Source organism: Nilaparvata lugens, chromosome 5 (genome assembly GCF_014356525.2).
Source record: "Nilaparvata lugens isolate BPH chromosome 5, ASM1435652v1, whole genome shotgun sequence".
Classification (NCBI taxonomy): Eukaryota; Metazoa; Arthropoda; class Insecta; order Hemiptera; family Delphacidae; genus Nilaparvata; species Nilaparvata lugens.
Window position 1 is genome coordinate 61,828,723 of NC_052508.1, and position 17,539 is coordinate 61,846,261.

Below are 17,539 nucleotides of genomic sequence, written 5' to 3' on the forward strand. Positions count from 1 at the left end.
TCTGACAAGCGCTTAGTTGAAGTACGCGCTTCTTCCATCACATCGTTTTTAGTTATACTTTCTAGCGCTAGATGGTGCAGGGAACTTCTATATCATCGCTTGGGCTTGGCTTTCATCAGCTTTTGTCAATCCAACTTCAGCATAATAGTGGAGTTAACGAAAAGATATAGACGGAATCGTTTGAAATGCGATATTTTTGATCCCCCATAGTTCTGTTTAGGGTAGTAAGGAGGAAGTAGGGTAGTATAATAGGTAGTAGGGTAGTACATAAAAAAATCCCCACCACTCTACCCTGTGCAAAGGGGTGGGGGTGGTTCAAAGAATTAAAAAAACTAAAATTTATATTGGGAATGTATAAGTTTCAGCATTCCTCATAAATAACACCAGCTATCCCTATTCAACCAATGCTAACAATTTGACATGAATCTAACCAACTATACTGTAGGCCCTACTGATGTAGGCCTAGGCCTACCACTACAAAGAAAGTTTATACTGAATTACTATTTCTGTTAAAAATGATATTTTTATTGTACTTTTTCATGTTTTTCAGTTTATACGTATCTAAAAAATATTACATTAAAATACATTAATAAAGCCAGAAGTTCTCTACTTAAATACCTAGACCTACATTATCATAAGACAGTCTTTTTAACAGTGAATTTGGGACTAGCATCTAGGGAAATAGGATTTTTTTCATGATAGGGAGCATAAAGAAGACGACTGTTCTGATGACACTTGTGGCGTTTGTCAGATTGTCATCGGTTGGCTTTGTCTTTCGCAGCACCTCACAACTATTACTCATCCTGATCTTGGTGACTTCCATCCTGCAAAAATTCAGAAAAAATGTCAAAGAATCATTTCTTCAAATTAAACTGCACAGTAACTTCTTATTTCTATTATAACTGCACATTGTTAACAAGCGGCAAAAAAGCGTATAGTGAGAATCATTTTGAACTATCAAAATTTTATATAACTTGGATATAATCCATAGAAGGAGAAAAAGAAAAAAGAGAAGAAGAAGGAGGAGAAAAAGGAGGAGGTGGTGAAGGAGAAGAAGAAGAAGAAGAAGAAGAAGAAGAAGAAGGAGAAGAAGAAAAGGAAAACGGAAAAAAGCAGGAGGAGAATAAGGAGGAGGTGGCGGAAAAGGAAAAGGAGGAGGGGAGCGAAACGATAAGAACAAAAAAAAGTAAAAAGGAGGAGAAGAAGAAGGAAAAGAAGAAGAAAAAGGAGGTGAAGAAGAAGGAGTAGGACAGGAGAAAGAAGAAGATGGAGAAGAAAGAAGGAGGAGAGAAGGAGGAGGAGAAGAAAAAGAAGAAGAAGAAGAACAAGCACAAGGAGGAGAAGAAGAAGTTGAAGGAAAGGTTCTAGCATAGAGAAACAATAGCGTACGCAGATATCCCATAGTATAGGGCGTTTATGTTGCGACTTTCACTGTTATATCAAGCCGATTACTGTCGATTATTGTCGAATTTTACTGTTTTGACCAGGTAAGAGTGTATGAACGGCACAATATGAGAGACTACGAGCGACATAAAGCTTCACAGGAAAGAACTACGTGGACTATCAGCTTGAGATAACAGTAAAAGTTGCGACATAAACGCCCTATATATACCATGGGATATCTACTTATGCTATTGTTTCTCTATGGTTTTAGTTATGCAAAATATTATGAAAAATGAAATACACTTCAACTATTCATCTATAGTGATTTAATTTGAACTGTCAGGTTTCAGCATTTCTTCTTTAGAAGAAGGAGGAGGAGAAGGAGAAGAAGAAGAGACGAAAAGATGATGACGCAGTTCGGTCAGTATAAGTGACGAAATCATTAATGACCTTTAAATCTTTACCTAGAACGACAAAAGTATCATGCGAGTAGCTAAAATTCGGTTAACTGATGAAAGGGCTGATATTCAATCACTTCCTCCATAGTTTCTGATAAATTTCAACTCAACACAGCAGCTATTACTCTTTATTTTACTTTACTTGTACGTCATAAGTTTCACATGTTTCATTTACTTGTCGACGAACCTAATCTTCGTAATCTTCAATGATTTCCTTCCATTCAAATTTAATGTTAAGCTAGTATATAAAAGTGAGATCCACTGTCATCATCCCTTATGAATTCCATCAATGCTTTACATCCATCCAATGCTGAAACCTGACAGTTCAAATTGAATCACTATGGTAGAATCGTTGAAGCGTATACCATTTTTCCATAATATTTTACATAACTAAAATCTTTCCTTCATCTTGACAAGAATATGAGCTGTATTTATTTATTTAAATAATTCAAAATAAATTAATTTCAAAGCAATAATATCCTTGCACATCCACACCACGTGTACATGTGTATCAATTCCAATTTGAATACAATTTTCCCGTAAACATTCATATCCTCCCACAATCTCGTTTACAAGAAAAACACATTTTATCTCATCTTCTTCAGATTATCATACAGGAAAACATATGATTACCCCCATTTTTTCTTTTAAATAAAGCTGCATGATCATAATAGTGTGAGGAATACAGAGCTTATGTAACAAACATAATACTTCGAGCTAAGCATGATTTTTCCCTAAATATTCATAATTTTTGTTCAAAAGCATGTAAGCCTGCGATTCATTTCAAACTGACATTTGAACATTTGTAGAATGGAAAGCGTTGTTATGAAGAATACTGACAATCTATTGACGTAAGTATAATATAATACACTCTTTATATTATAAAGAGTGGGTGAAAAGTCCGATAATGGCTTAATATCTCTTACACAAAGGTTATTTGACGGTGGGTGTGATTGGGGATCCTACTAAAATTGAAAATACTACTTTACTATGACTTCAAAAATCTGGTCCGCCATCTTGGATCCGCCATATTGAATGCAACTTTATTTTTTAAATGGGAAGGTTATCATGCGATACATGATTTTGATACGAAATTTCAAGAGAAAATGGATGATGAAAGCCGCACATCGATATCTCAAACCGTTCAGAAGATATTCACATTATTAATCAATACCACTTATGTATTTCATTTCTGATATGCATGATATTGAATAATAATGTGAATATCTTCTGAACGGTTTGGGATATCGATATTCGTTTTCCGCCATTCATTTTTTCTTGAAATTGCGTATCGAAATCATGCATGGCATGACCACCTTCCTATTTAAAAAAATAAAGTTGCATTCAATATTGTTGGAGCCAGCTCTAGTTTTCATTTTTCGTTTTTGAATTGGACGCGCGCTCCTCGATCAGTTCGTATTTCTTTCACTTGAGTGCGTCGCGCTCACTAGCCGGTAGGTTTTTTCTTTCAGTTCAGTCTCGCTTCGTAATAGCTTGCCTCGAGTCGGGAATTGATAATTACTATTCGTCGATCATTCCCAGAAGAAAATCGTTCTTCAAATTATTATTTTTTCGTTAATGTTAAATCGTACACCATAAACCTACGTTTGGAAGAGTGTTTGCCAAACTCCCTTTAGTTGAAAGTTTTAAACTATTATTTTTCGATTGGAAAGTTCACCGATCTATAGTCTTTAAAGACATTGTAAATATCTCGTCAGAAATATATGTGCAACGTTATATGATGGAAGCCGAATTTACCAACAGTAGATGACAATTAAGCTTGCCTTTTCACCATCCTTGATTCATCTCCTACCTCGGGGACACCTGAATACCTTACCTGAGAGTTGTAAGCTCAATAATATAAATATTACATTAGGTACTCTGCAGGTTTTCGGTGAGTTGTTCTTTTATATATTCATTGCATGTACTTGTTTCTGTAGAGATATCACTTGTTTCTTTTCTATTCAATACAGTCCACTTTACATCAAAATTATTGATTACCAATTTAAAATCAATATAAATTTCGCAAAGTTGAACCTTAGAGTTTACATTGGTCCTCCGGGCCGGATTCTATTGGCTAATTTTTTATTCAAATATTTGGCAAGCACTTATCCAATTTTATTGTAAATCGTTTGTGCATGCTAGGGTTCAAACCTGTTTGTACATTATGAATTGAGCCGATCAAGTTGGTTCACTCTTATCTCTATTGTCCAATCGGAACCGTTACTTTGCAATGCTGATAACGTTATCGCTTAGCTTGCTTCGTCTATTGAGCTTTCTCTGTTCAATTTGTACTAACATTATCATTTTGCTTGCTTGAATCATCAATGAAAATCGTTCATTGTTGCATTCGTAATTTTATTCGAAAATTAGTAAATGAAAATCATTAAGACCTTTCCAATATCCAATCATGAGTGAAAAGAAGTTAAAGCTCAAACGAGCTAAACTTGAGCAATATTTCTATCGTATTCAACGTACCTTCGATTTGTCGAAAAAGGTTTTAAAAGAAGAAGCTAGTGCTAAACAATTTCTAATTCTCTATAGTTCCACTCTTAAAACTGTTCAGGATTATGAAGCTGTTGAAATGGAAATACAGGAGCTTGAAATGGAAAAAGACCCGGAATTTGTACCCAAATTTAGTAGTTCACATATGGAAATGTTCGAACATATGGAAGCAATTGCTAGTGAATTGAAAAAACGCAGTCAGGTTGTACCTAGTGTTTCTACCCCGGCTCAACCTGTATCTTCCAATAAGGATTCGTCTAATATTTTACCGAAAATTGAAATTCCTGTGTTCGACGGAGATCAATCAAAAGGGCGGTATTCTACGAAATGTTTAAATGCATGATTCATGACAACAAATCGATTCCAAATCAACAAAAGGTCCAATATCTGGTGTCCAAACTATCTGGAGAAGCGGCTAATATTTCACGTCATCTACCACCTATTGCTAATAATTATGAAATTATTTGGGATGCATTAATTAAGCGGTTCAATGACCCCCGCTCACTCTCAAATGTGTACTTGAAACAAATTTTCGAATTCAATTGTCTAAAATCTGAGTCTCGTGCAGGTTTAGTTTCTATAGTCGATCAGTTCTGTGGTTCAATTACTGCTTTAAAACGCCTACGAGGTGAAGATGTATCTGATGCAATATTTCTGTTCCAAGCGTTGAAAATTTTAGATCCTGTTTCTCGAAAGGCATTTGAAGCTTCAGTTCATATTAAGGATGATCCCACATATACTGATTTTGTTTCATTCATCGAAGGCAGATTAAATCGTTACCGCATGACGAATCGTCTAAACAATGCAAGCCAGTAGTGAAACCAATACCAAAATCCAAAGTGTTGGTTGTTCAATCGAATTCGCAAGTGACCAAATCACCGGTAAAAATATCAGAATGTCTGAAATGTTCGATGACAAATCATAAATTGATCAATTGTCGTCTTTTTCGTCAGTTATCACCTTGGGACCGTTTCGTTTTGTTAAGGAGAAGGGTTGCTGTTTGAAATGTTTCTCGCCAGCCCATCGTAGTAAAGATTGTACTTCTTCCAACTGCGAGGAATGTAGTCAGAAGCATAATTCGCTTTTACATTTCGGAAATGCTTCAAATTCGTCATCAAATTCGGAAGCGAAAAAGGTAGAAAATAATACTATTACCTGTTGTTCTATCGATTCGAAGTCGGCACCGTATAGTGTTCTACTATCAACTGCTCAAGTCGAGGTACCTGATAAGAGAGGTAGATTGCACAAAATAAGAGTTTTAGTTGATTCAGCTAGTCAAAGTCATTTCATTACTCGTAAACTTTGTTGTAAATTGCAACTATCGATTTCTCCTTTCCAATTAATTGTGAATGGTTTTGGCGGAAATTCGCAATCAGTTTTTGGTCGTACTTTTGTCACGCTTCAATCTCGACTCGATTCTAGTGTTAAATTTTCCATTGAACCATTAGTTGTCGAAAAAATCATGGAACAGCTTCCCACTAGTAAAATTGATAATTCTAAATTATCAAATTTGTTTGGTCTTCGACTTGCTGATGAAAGTTATCACATTCCCAGCGAAATTGACGCTATTATAGGAGCTGAATTAGTGCCCCATATTTTCCGAAATGGTCGTGTGGAAATTGATTCGAATTATTTGATGGCCTTGGAAAGTGTTTTCGGTTATATTTTGATGGGTAGAGCCCCTATTTTAACTCAATCTTCAGAAAATTCAACGTGTTTGATGACTTGTCTAACATCACCGTTGGATAAGTTAGTTCGAAAATTTTGGGAAGTGGAAAGCATTCCAGATGTAGGAAAACAACTCACTGCTGATGAGTTGGAATGCGAGAAGGATTTTGCATCGTCCGTTCGTCGTGAAAATTCGGGTAGATTCGTTGTCTCATTATCGTTTTCAAAATCCCCTGATTGTGTTGGTGATTCTTAACACTCTTGGGGAAACATGAAACCTATGACACCAAGGGAAACACCCGGTCTGAGGGACCTCCACATACATTTATACTGTTTTTCCTCTGTCTTATGAAACAACTATCATTTCTATGTAAAGAGACGGTTAAATAGAACAATTTTATCCAGTTCAGTATTTTTTTCAATGAAATGAAAATCAAAACAGGAATAATATGATCAATGTTAGCTACAAAAAATATGAAAATTGAAAGTTATTACTAAATTAGATATTGTCAAAGATAAAACGTTCAATACAACACACACATTATAATATTAGGTTTTTTCATTGAGAATCCTATTCAAATTATTTAGGAGATTCCATTGTTGAAACTATAATGAAAAAACTTATAACCATTCATGAGAGGAAAAAACTAATAAGCAAAAGTGTAAGCTATCTTCAAAACATAAAAATTATAAAAAATGGCCAAGTACAAACTAATTTATAGTTTCATTATGATTTACATAATGGAATCCTTGTAAATTATCCTTATATTTTTACTCCTCATAACTGGTATTCAATGTTCTTTCAATTTACTTGCTCTATTTTGAACACTCTAAACAAACCTTTCGACTACATTCACCACAGATAGGCTTTTCACACTTGATGCACATATAAGCGGTTTTTCTCTTCTTCTGGTAAGGACAGGTTGAACAAGTTTTTCTTTTCCCCATTCGGTGACAAGCTACTTCTCCCTGTTGCTGCTGTGCTAGATCTTGATTTTCTTCTCCTAATGCTTTTTGTATGGTGCATTTCAGTTCTTTTGGGAGATTTACGTTTGATGCAAGTCTTGAACGGAGGTGTGGGATGATCATCTCATTTGCTAATTGTTTTATAAATTCAAACCGTGCCATATCAGGAATGTCTTTGAAGCTCATATAAAGGATAAAAGAGTTGACACTACTGATATTCAAGAGTCTGTATAAAACAGCTAAAGGCCAACGTCTAGTACGGCAGCTTGAAGAAAACACAGCACACTTCATGTCCAGTAAGTCTACACCACATTTTGTGCTGTTGTAGTGCGAAATTATTTCAGGCTTGTTATTTATTGTATCAATGGAAGAAGTGTGGTGCATGCTTGAAACTAAGACCACTGCTCTGTTTTCTTGGGGACAAAGCTGACAAGGGTGCAATCCTTTTTGAAGCCATGAATGGATGAGCCAACAGGTCTGTGGGGGTTTTGAAGAAACTCCAATGGGATTTCTCTCTTATTTCTTTTCATAGTTCCGACGTAAGTGAGATTTCTTTTAGACAACTCTTCTACTAGTTCCATTGAACTGAACCAATTGTCAGCAGTAATATTCCTATTACTCCTGAGTATTGGTTCACTGAGTCTTATCACTGATTGTGTAGGTACACTGAGTTCTTTTTCTTCTTCAGACAGACCTAAGCCATCACTGCCCTTCCCAGTATACAGGTAAGCATTCAACAAATACGAGGTCTTGCTGTCAGCCAAGCACATCACTTTAATGCCATATTTTTTTGGCTTCTTTGGCATGTAAACTTTAAAACTACATCTTCCTCGGAATGGTATGAGCATTTCATCAATAGTCACTTCAGAGGAGACGCAGTACACACTTTGACAGTTTTGATGAATAAATAAAATATTTCTGATATCGGGGCTGCTTTGTCTTGTAGTCTTCTCTGAGCACGAGTTTCCATGCTATCAAACCTTAGACAGCTGATAAGAACCTTATAACGTTTGACTGACATTGTTGCAGAAAATATTGGGCGGCTGAAAAGGTCCTTGGAGAACACACTTTCTATTGTTTCGTCATTTGATTTCAAAATGGAACTAAGAAGCAACAAACCAAATAAGGCATTGATTTCCTCAATAGTTGTGTCTCTATAATTACTAACATTGGTATTCTCTCCTAATCCAGATCGAACAGTTTGAATCTTTTTGTTTGTGTTGACCAGAATTTTATCCATAATATTGTCATCAAAGAGGAGTCTCCATAATTGAACTTTGTTTGGTTTATTTCCTAACACTCTTGCTGGGCCTCTGATTCCTGGAAGACCAGTACGCACAATATTCCTAGCTGGTGTCCTAACATTAGTTGGAGGTTGATTGCTGTACCAAACACTTGGAGGTCCGAAGTCTTGCTTTCTCATTCTCTCTTCAAACACTTCAGGCAAGCCATCAATACGATTATCATCAGTCATAGGCTCATCTAATTCCAAAAGATTGTCATCTTCTGATTCTTCACTTGTATCTTCCTCTCCTTGATCATCACAATCATCTCTCATCACAACCTCTTGAGCAGGAGCAGTCCATGTCGGATCTTCATCTGAGTCGTCTACTTCACTTCCTGATGACAAATTCAAAAATTCTTCGTCATCTTCAGGATGTAGAAGCCTTCGAATACGAGCACCAAAATCAGAATCATGTGGGTCAAAAGATCGACTAGGTCCTGGACAATCCATTTCAATATTTTGATAATTTCACTACAGAAATATTAGAGTAAAAATTCACTGACAAAACTAATGTACATTTGAAAATAAACTACTAATTTCACCAAACGTTGTACGCGAATAACACAAAGGGAAACACCCAGTCACACAGACCGGTACACAAATAACTCACAGGGAAACACCCGGTCACACAGACCGCCAAACTTTTGATAAACAATACATTATTCCTGAACGAGTATTTGCAACCAACTGAAAACAGTGGCAAGCTTTTAGTAACAGTGTAGTGGGAAGGTACTGTGAAGGTTGGCGACCCTGCTTCATAACTGTGACCACTACAACAAAACTCAAATTCACTGGGTGCCTATCAGACCGATGTTTCCCTAAGAGTGTTATGCTATGTCAGAACGTCGACTCATCAGTTTGGAGAAACGACTGGCACGTGATCCAAACATGCGTTTAGTGTATCACGATGTCCTCTTGGATTATCTCAAACAAGGACACATGGAATTGATAAAAAATCAGAGTGATAAAGGTGGTTATTTTATACCTCATCATGCTGTAATCAAAACTCAGAGTCAATCAACGCCTTTGCGTATTGTCTTTGACGCAGGCGCGAAAACTACTACTGGAGTATCATTGAATGATATACTTCATATCGGCCCCAAGTTGCAAACGGATATTTTCGTTCTGTTAGTCAATTTTCGGTTATTTTCTATCGCTGTAACTGCTGATATAAAGCAGATGTATAGACAGATTCTTGTCGATGAATCGTGTCGCAAATTTCAGCGTTTGTTATGGAGATTTTCGTCCAATGATCCCATACAAATTTTTGAATTAAAAACTGTCGTATTTGGTCTGAGTGAGTCACCGTTTCTAGCTCTCAGAACTGTCCATCAACTTGTTCAAGAAGAAAGTGAAAATTTCCCTGATGCTAAAGCTCGTATTCCGAGTGACATGTTTATGGATGATTTGGTGACAAGTGTGTCTTCTTTAGGTGAAGCAAATCGTCTTTGTAGTCAGGCTAAAGAATTGTTCGAGAGAGGCGGATTCGAACTTACTAAATGGAGTTCCAATTCACCTGAATTGATGAATGATTTCTCGGAAGATGAAAAATCGGCCTTGTCTAAAGATTTCGAGATGGGAAATTTGTTGGCTGTCCTAGGTTTGAAATGGCAACCTGGTAGTGATTCGTTTTGTTTTTCAGTGAATCCTAATCAGTCTGTTCCTACCAAACGTCACATTTTATCGGTAGTAGCACGCATTTTCGATCCTTTGGGACTCTTGTCACCCCTAACTTTGTTTCTTAAATGTTTGATTAAACAATTATGGAATGCTGGTCTTGATTGGGACGATTCAGTACCTCCCTCTATTGCGCTTCAATGGGAGACATGTCAGAAGGAGTTCCCTTTATTGTCCAATCTCTTCATACCACGTCATTTAGGAGTGATGAATGATTCGAAAATTACTGTCATTGGTTTCTGTGATGCATCGACTTTAGGTTATGGTGGTGTGATCTACATAAAATCTCAAATGGATATGCAACCTGCAACTATCACATTGTTGTGCGCTAAATCAAAAGTCGCGCCATCTAAGACTTTATCCATACCTAGGCTTGAATTATGCGCGGCGCTCTTGCTCGCTGAATTAATACAGGTTGTTGTCTCTGTTTTGAGCCTTTGTTGTCACGTGACTCGCGTTGTTGCATTATCGGATTCAACTGTGGTCTTACATTGGATCAGGGGCTGTTCATCTAGATGGCAATCTTTTGTCGCTAATCGAGTTACGAAAATTCAAGACTGTCCTATCAACGACTGGTTACACGTGGCAGGAAATTCAAACCCAGCTGATCCCATTTCGAGAGGTTTATCCCCTTCTGAAATAATCAATCATGATTTGTGGTGGTCTGGCCCCTCTTGGCTAATGTTAGAAGAGAGTGAGTGGCCCGTCAAGGTCGATCTGGAACCAATAGAGTGTCTACCTGAGGTCAAGGTTCACTCAATTGTCACTGTAGTACAGTCGGAAAATTCATCTATTAATTCGATTCATCTTTTAATTGCTCGTTGTTCCAACTACCAACGTCTATTGCGTATCATGGTGTTAATATTGAAAGTACTTCGTCTATTGCCTAAACCTCATGAATTAGATTTCGATTTGGCAGAAAAACATTTGTGTAAAGTCGTACAAAAAATTCATTTTTCGAAAGAATTACTGGAATTGAAAGCTGGGAAAGAATGTACTTCTCATCTTCAACAACTGTCACCCTTTCTTGATCATGATATTATTCGTGTGGGTGGACGTTTACAAAATTCTGAGTTGAATTATGACAGCTGTCATCCGATTATATTACCGAAAAATGATCCATTGGTCACGCTTTTGATTGATTATTTTCATGAAAAGCACTGTCACGCTGGACCTCATTTATTGGCGTCTATTTTGAGACAAAAATATTGGATTTTATCAGCCCGTGTCCTTATAAGGAGTCATGTACGAAAATGTAACAAGTGTTTTCACTATCGTCCCACTCTTACACCGCCGAAAATGGGCAATCTGCCAGCCTGTAGAACTCTGTCGTCTAAACCATTCGTCCAATGTGGAGTTGATTATGGTGGACCCATTCGAATCACCATGGCCAGGCGTCGGAATCCTTTCATATTTAAATCGTACATTTGTCTTTTTGTCTGTATGGCAACTAAAGCCGTTCACATTGAATTAGTTTCGGACTTATCGACCCAAATGTTCTTATCAGCTTTTCGCCGTTTCCTTGCTCGACGAGGTCCTTGTAAGGTCATGTATTCCGATAATGGTACCAACTTCGTCGGCGCCTATGATGAGCTAATAAAATTGTCACGGATGCTGAACTCCAAGGAATATCAAAACCTGCTCCAGAATGAACTTGCTGATCATAGCATTGAGTGGAATTTCATCCCGCCAGGTTCACCTCACTTCGGCGGTCTTTGGGAGGCGAATATAAAATCAGTAAAGTCACACCTGTTTCGAGTTATTGGTAACCAGTTGTTGACTTACGAAGAATTGAACACTGTCTTAGTTCAAATGAGGCTGTACTTAACTCACGCCCGTTATGTCAAATGAGCGCGGATCCGAGTGAACCCCTCGCCCTCACACCGGCTCATTTTCTCACTTTGACACCTCTTAAGTACCTTCCTATGTTAAATGTGGAAGATCGTCCAATGAATCGATTGGATCGGTTTGAATTAGTCAATCAAATGGTTCAGTCTTTCTGGAGTCGTTGGCGCAAAGAATACTTACACAAATTACAAACCCGTGTGAAATGGTGTAAGGATTCCACCCCTCTCACGGTTGGGACAATCGTCCTAGTGGATCAACCAAATGTCGCACCGTTGAAATGGCCTCTGGGGGTGATTGAGGAAGTATTTCCCGGTGCTGATGGTGTCGTTCGAGTGGCTATGGTGCGGTGCGCCAATGGTCGCTTCAAAAGGCCGGCTACAAAGTTGTATCCGTTGCCTACTCAATAATTTTCCTTTTGCATTTTTTGTTTTATTCTCGTTTTGTTTTATTTTTTATTTCTTTCGTCGTTTATTCATTGTTTTTTTTTCGTTTCTTTGTTCTCTAGCCTTGTCTGAAAATAGCTTTTCAGCCGGGGGGGGATGTTGGAGCCAGCTCTAGTTTTCATTTTTCGTTTTTGAATTGGACGCGTGCTCCTCGATCAGTTCGTATTTCTTTCACTTGAGTGCGTCGCGCTCACTAGCCGGTAGGTTTTTTCTTTCAGTTCAGTCTTGCTTCGTAATAGCTTGCCTCGAGTCGGGAATTGATAATTACTATTCGTCGATCATTCCAGAAGAAAATCGTTCTTCAAATTATTATTTTTCGTTAATGTTAAATCGTACACCATAAACCTACGTTTGGAAGAGTGTTTGCCAAACTCCCTTTAGTTGAAAGTTTTAAACTATTATTTTTCGATTGGAAAGTTCACCGATCTATAGTCTTTAAAGACATTGTAAATATCTCGTCAGAAATATATGTGCAACGTTATATGATGGAAGCCGAATTTACCAACAGTAGATGACAATTAAGCTTGCCTTTTCACCATCCTTGATTCATCTCCTACCTCGGGGACACCTGAATACCTTACCTGGGAGTTGTAAGCTCAATAATATAAATATTACATTAGGTACTCTGCAGGTTTTCGGTGAGTTGTTCTTTTATATATTCATTGCATGTACTTGTTTCTGTAGAGATATCACTTGTTTCTTTTCTATTCAATACAGTCCACTTTACATCAAAATTATTGATTACCAATTTAAAATCAATATAAATTTCGCAAAGTTGAACCTTAGAGTTTACAAATATGGTGGATCCAAGATGGTGGATCCAAGATGGTGGACCATATTTTTCAAGTCATAGTAGAGTAGTATTTTCAATTTGAGTAGGTTCCCCGATCACACCCACCATCAAAAAATTACCTTTGTGTATGAGATATGAAGCCGTTCTCGGACTTTTCACCCACTTTATATGTATTTTACTTACATATAAGCGTCGCTGACTTTCTTGATAGATGCAATACTTTCATCTTTAGTAGCGAGTAGCGTTTCCAACTCTTGTATTTCTTTTCTAAACCTTTCCATTTCCCAATCTTTGGAGGAAATTTGTTTCTTCATTTTGCCAATCTCTGTCAAGACTTCGGCATCCTTTTCAACCACAATCAATTCCAGCGATTGAACCTGCAATACATAAATTAAAGGTAACAGAATTATCTTGAAATTTTAGTGAGCTAGTTTTCACGGTTTTAACTTTTGTATAGATTTATTGGAACAGTATAAGGACGCGAGCATTTTCACGTCTTTCGGAAAAATATCATTTTCAGAGATTAAAGCAATTTCAATCTATATATATATATAAGCGAAATGGCACTCACTCACTCACTGACTAAAAAAATAAATTCGTATGGCTTTTGTTGGTGGGGAGTTCCTTTCGGGAATGTTCCACCGCCTGAATATATAATTTAAGCCGTCAATGGGCCTTACGACTGTCATACTTCAGCCGGGACCGACAGCATGGTAAGGATATTAAGATAGGTCGTGCGGTAAACCTCTACTTGGACCACCTCACCATGCGGGCATCCATAACACAAAATGTATTTGTTTTACATTGAGGTACCTCTACCTCCTTAATATGTGGCTACTATTACACTCTCAGAGTTGAAAGCAAAATATATGACATTATACAAAAGTTATTTTTTCTACCTCCTATTTGCCATATATAAAACTCACATATAATACTCACTCACTGACTGACTGACTCACTCACTCACTCACTCACTCGCAGAACTAAAAATCTACCGGACCAAAAACGTTCAAATTTGGTAGGTATGTTCAGTTGTCCCTTTACAGGCGCACTAAGAAATCTTTTGGCGATATTTTAACTCTAAGGGTGGGTTTTAAGGGTTTAAAGTTCGTCTTTTAGCATGTATATTCTTCTTATTCCAATATCATAAAATTATGATTCAAATGTCCATACCATAAATGTTAATATAGAACTATAATCTAGAGAGAGTACCTCTTCGAAACAGTTGTTCTGGTAACTAAATTAAAAATTTTGTCAGGTTGGCATTAAGTTGAGTTGACTTTGTGAGGTTGGCACAAAGTTAGAGATTGGAATGCATTTATCCAGGACCTCCTAAATACCATATTTATCCAGTACAGTAGGTATTTAGGAGGTTCTGATTTATCGCGGAAAAATTGATTGGGTACTGCTACTTCAATACTTGATACGCTGATATAGTAACAGGTGTTTTTCGAGATCAAATTGACATAATACGTTCAAATTCGGTATAAAGGTTCCGCTGAGGTCTACATGCAGGCGAGCGAAGCGAGCCCGCTGATCTCATTTTTGGACAATCCAGTCGGGGGTCCAGAATTCGGTACAGAGGTTCCGCTGAGGTCTACATGCAGGCGAGCGAAGCGAGCCCGCTGATCTCATTTTTGGACGATCAAGTCGGGGGTCCAGGGGGCGGAGCCCCCTGTCTAGACGGATATGGCGAGCGAAGCGAGCCTGACGGATAGTTTATTAATATTATTATTTTTGAGAGGAATGGTTAACTTTGTAGACAGATTACATATTCCTCAAGATGAGTCAACATTAAGGCGAGTTCTAAATTAGTATCAGTGTGTGTCCGGTTTCCGGTATTATTCACATGAGTGGGCACCTCCCACTCATAAAGGCTGAGCAGGTATGTCATATGTCAACTCATGATACTGGCATGTAGGGATGTATCTTGGTTGTGTGGTAGAGAGGAACTGGATTCCTAACTCTGTCCTTGATAAAGGCAATAAATCGATCAATCGATCTGTTAGTCATTTTGGTCGCGGTAAAGATCACATGAGGAGCCTAACATATTGAATATCGATACCTTCATTCCAATACCATGTATGAGAATTTTTAAGCAATTTCGGTTTTTAATGGTTTCTAAAGGTAATTTTGGCGCTCTTTCCAATGGTTCTAATCCCAAGTAACAGAAACGAACGGTTCAGCTGTTATTCACAATTTCCAATAACCCGTATTAGAATTGTTTGAGAATAATTTCTAATAGCATGTATCAGACAATTTCGAATATCACGTATCAGAAAACCCACATGAATCTGTTGCCTAGGTTTCCAATACAACGTAAGATCACCAATTCAAATAACATGTATCAGAAAGCACATGGCGTTGGGAAAAAACATGATTCTGTAGTCGTTGATATAGTCAGCCTGAAATATCAAAAGGGATTGTATTCTATAAATTGAATTTCAATGATGATTATCAAAATTTGCCAAGAAGACCTTCAAAGTGAGGAATGATGCAGAAGCTCCAGCATTGTATGAGGGTCCGATTCCTATCCCACTTTCCAAATGGAAACACCTTCAAGAATTGAAAAACGTGATACCAATTGACTTTCATAGCTTTTACGATAATCTTCCACATAAACTAACAGAGAATGAAAAACGTAAGAAGAAGTGAATTAGAAAAAGTAAAAATCTGGTGTGGCGCACTCACACAACTTTCCTTGCCGTTATGAAAATTGATCACCTGACGCTAGTGTTCCCGCGCAACTCAAGTTTACTATTCAGAGATCCAAGCCAGCTGGTGACAGGACAATAAGGCTGGAGACACTCGAAGTTTGCTATCTCTTCATAGTGAATGATTTAATAGAATTAACAGTTTGTAATTGAAATAATAACATTTCTCGAATTTCGAGCTTATTTTCAATTTCAGGTGAAAATGTTACTGAACATTAATGAAGAGATTTTCATGCTCAATCTTTTCCACTCAGAATTTTTGATTTAAATGTATCTGAAGCCTGATAATTGGGAATCTAAAATCAAACTTTGCATAGATGGGGCGGAGCTTCTGAAATTTTACAGATATGGGACTTGTGGCAGGTGATAAAGCTTATCAATGACTATTTTAGGTATAAATTTGATCAAAATCGTTTGAGCCGTTTTCGACAAAATCGCGAAAAACCCTGTTTTTAACAACATTTTCACCATTTCAACCGCCATCTTGAATTGCATTTGATCGAAATTGTTCGTGTTGGATCCTAATATTGTAAGGACCTTAAGTTCCAAATTTCAAGTCATTCTGTTAATTGGGAGATGAGATATCGTGTACACAGACGCACATACACTCATACACACACACACACACACACACACACACACACACACACAACACACACACACACACACACACACACACACACACACACACACACACACACACACACACACACACACACACACACACACACACACCACACACACCACACACACACACATACAGACCAATACCCAAAAACCACTTTTTGGACTCAGGGGACCTTGAAACGTATAGAAATTTGGAAACTGGGGTATCTTAATTTCTTTCGGAAAGCAATACTTTCTTTACCTATGGTAATAGGGCAAGGAAAGTAAGAAGTAGAGCACTGAAATTTTCATATAAAACGAGTTAATAATGATAATGATTTCTTGAGTCAAGTTGTAAAATAGTTATTTGTGCAACTAGTGCGCAAAGTGACAGTTGCTGCATCGAAAGAAACGTTTTCGCCACACTTGGATGTAATGAGCTGGTTTACGTGCGTCATATGGAGGCCGAAAGTGATGTTTTCCGACCAGGCCGGTAAAACTTTACGGCCCTAGGGCTGTAAAATGACCTTGAATAACAGCTGATCGTGTCCGATCTCACAAAAAACATAGAGAGATAATCTCATAATGACTGTAATAATCTATATAATTATGTATCGTGAATCGCGGTATTATGTCTATAATAATATATTTTATAAATTACTGTTTCATAATTTAATATTTATTATTGTGTTTTTGATATCAAACAATAGAATACGATGATATATCTCCATAGCCTCAACAATATAATGTTGGCTACATTGTCCATTGTCAGAAAGGTACTTATCGCAAGTATTTAATAAAAGTGAAGAATCGAATTGAATTCAAAGTACAATAATTGTATCAATATTTAAAAGTGAGGTAGAGTAATAATTGTTTCTTTTTATTATCGAATTCCACTTCTTAATGCAATACAATCAACAATAATAATAAGCAAATACAGCACAGATCTGAAGTTTAAGGTAAGCCTACTGGTGAAACTCAGCCTTGACTGTTAAATTCCTAGTAATTTTTTCGTAATTCTTTATTAAAACTTTTAGATAATTTTTCTTCAATATTAAACCATATAGAGAAAACATTTGGCCCACTCAAGATTGAATCTTCGAATGTTTTCTCTATGATTTAACTATTTTCAGAGCAATATTTTGTTGTGAAAATGCCAGCAAACCGGCTTCAAATTTGCGCTATACTCTATT

The 17,539-nt window shown here is 37.1% G+C and overlaps 1 protein-coding gene across 1 annotated transcript in view; it reads right to left on the reverse strand.

Annotated features, from left to right (window-relative positions):
• Positions 1 to 497: 497 nt before the first annotated feature.
• The window catches only part of LOC111057537 (mitotic spindle assembly checkpoint protein MAD1), a 49,807-nt gene continuing 32,765 nt past the window's right edge, over positions 498 to 17,539 (reverse strand). The window contains exons 5-6 of the mRNA XM_039429001.1: positions 13,210 to 13,403; positions 498 to 824 (exon numbers count right to left, since the gene is read on the reverse strand). Of these exons, the coding sequence (XP_039284935.1) occupies positions 674 to 824; positions 13,210 to 13,403 (345 nt within the window). The 3' untranslated portion in view covers positions 498 to 673. The remainder of the gene's footprint in view (positions 825 to 13,209; positions 13,404 to 17,539) is intronic.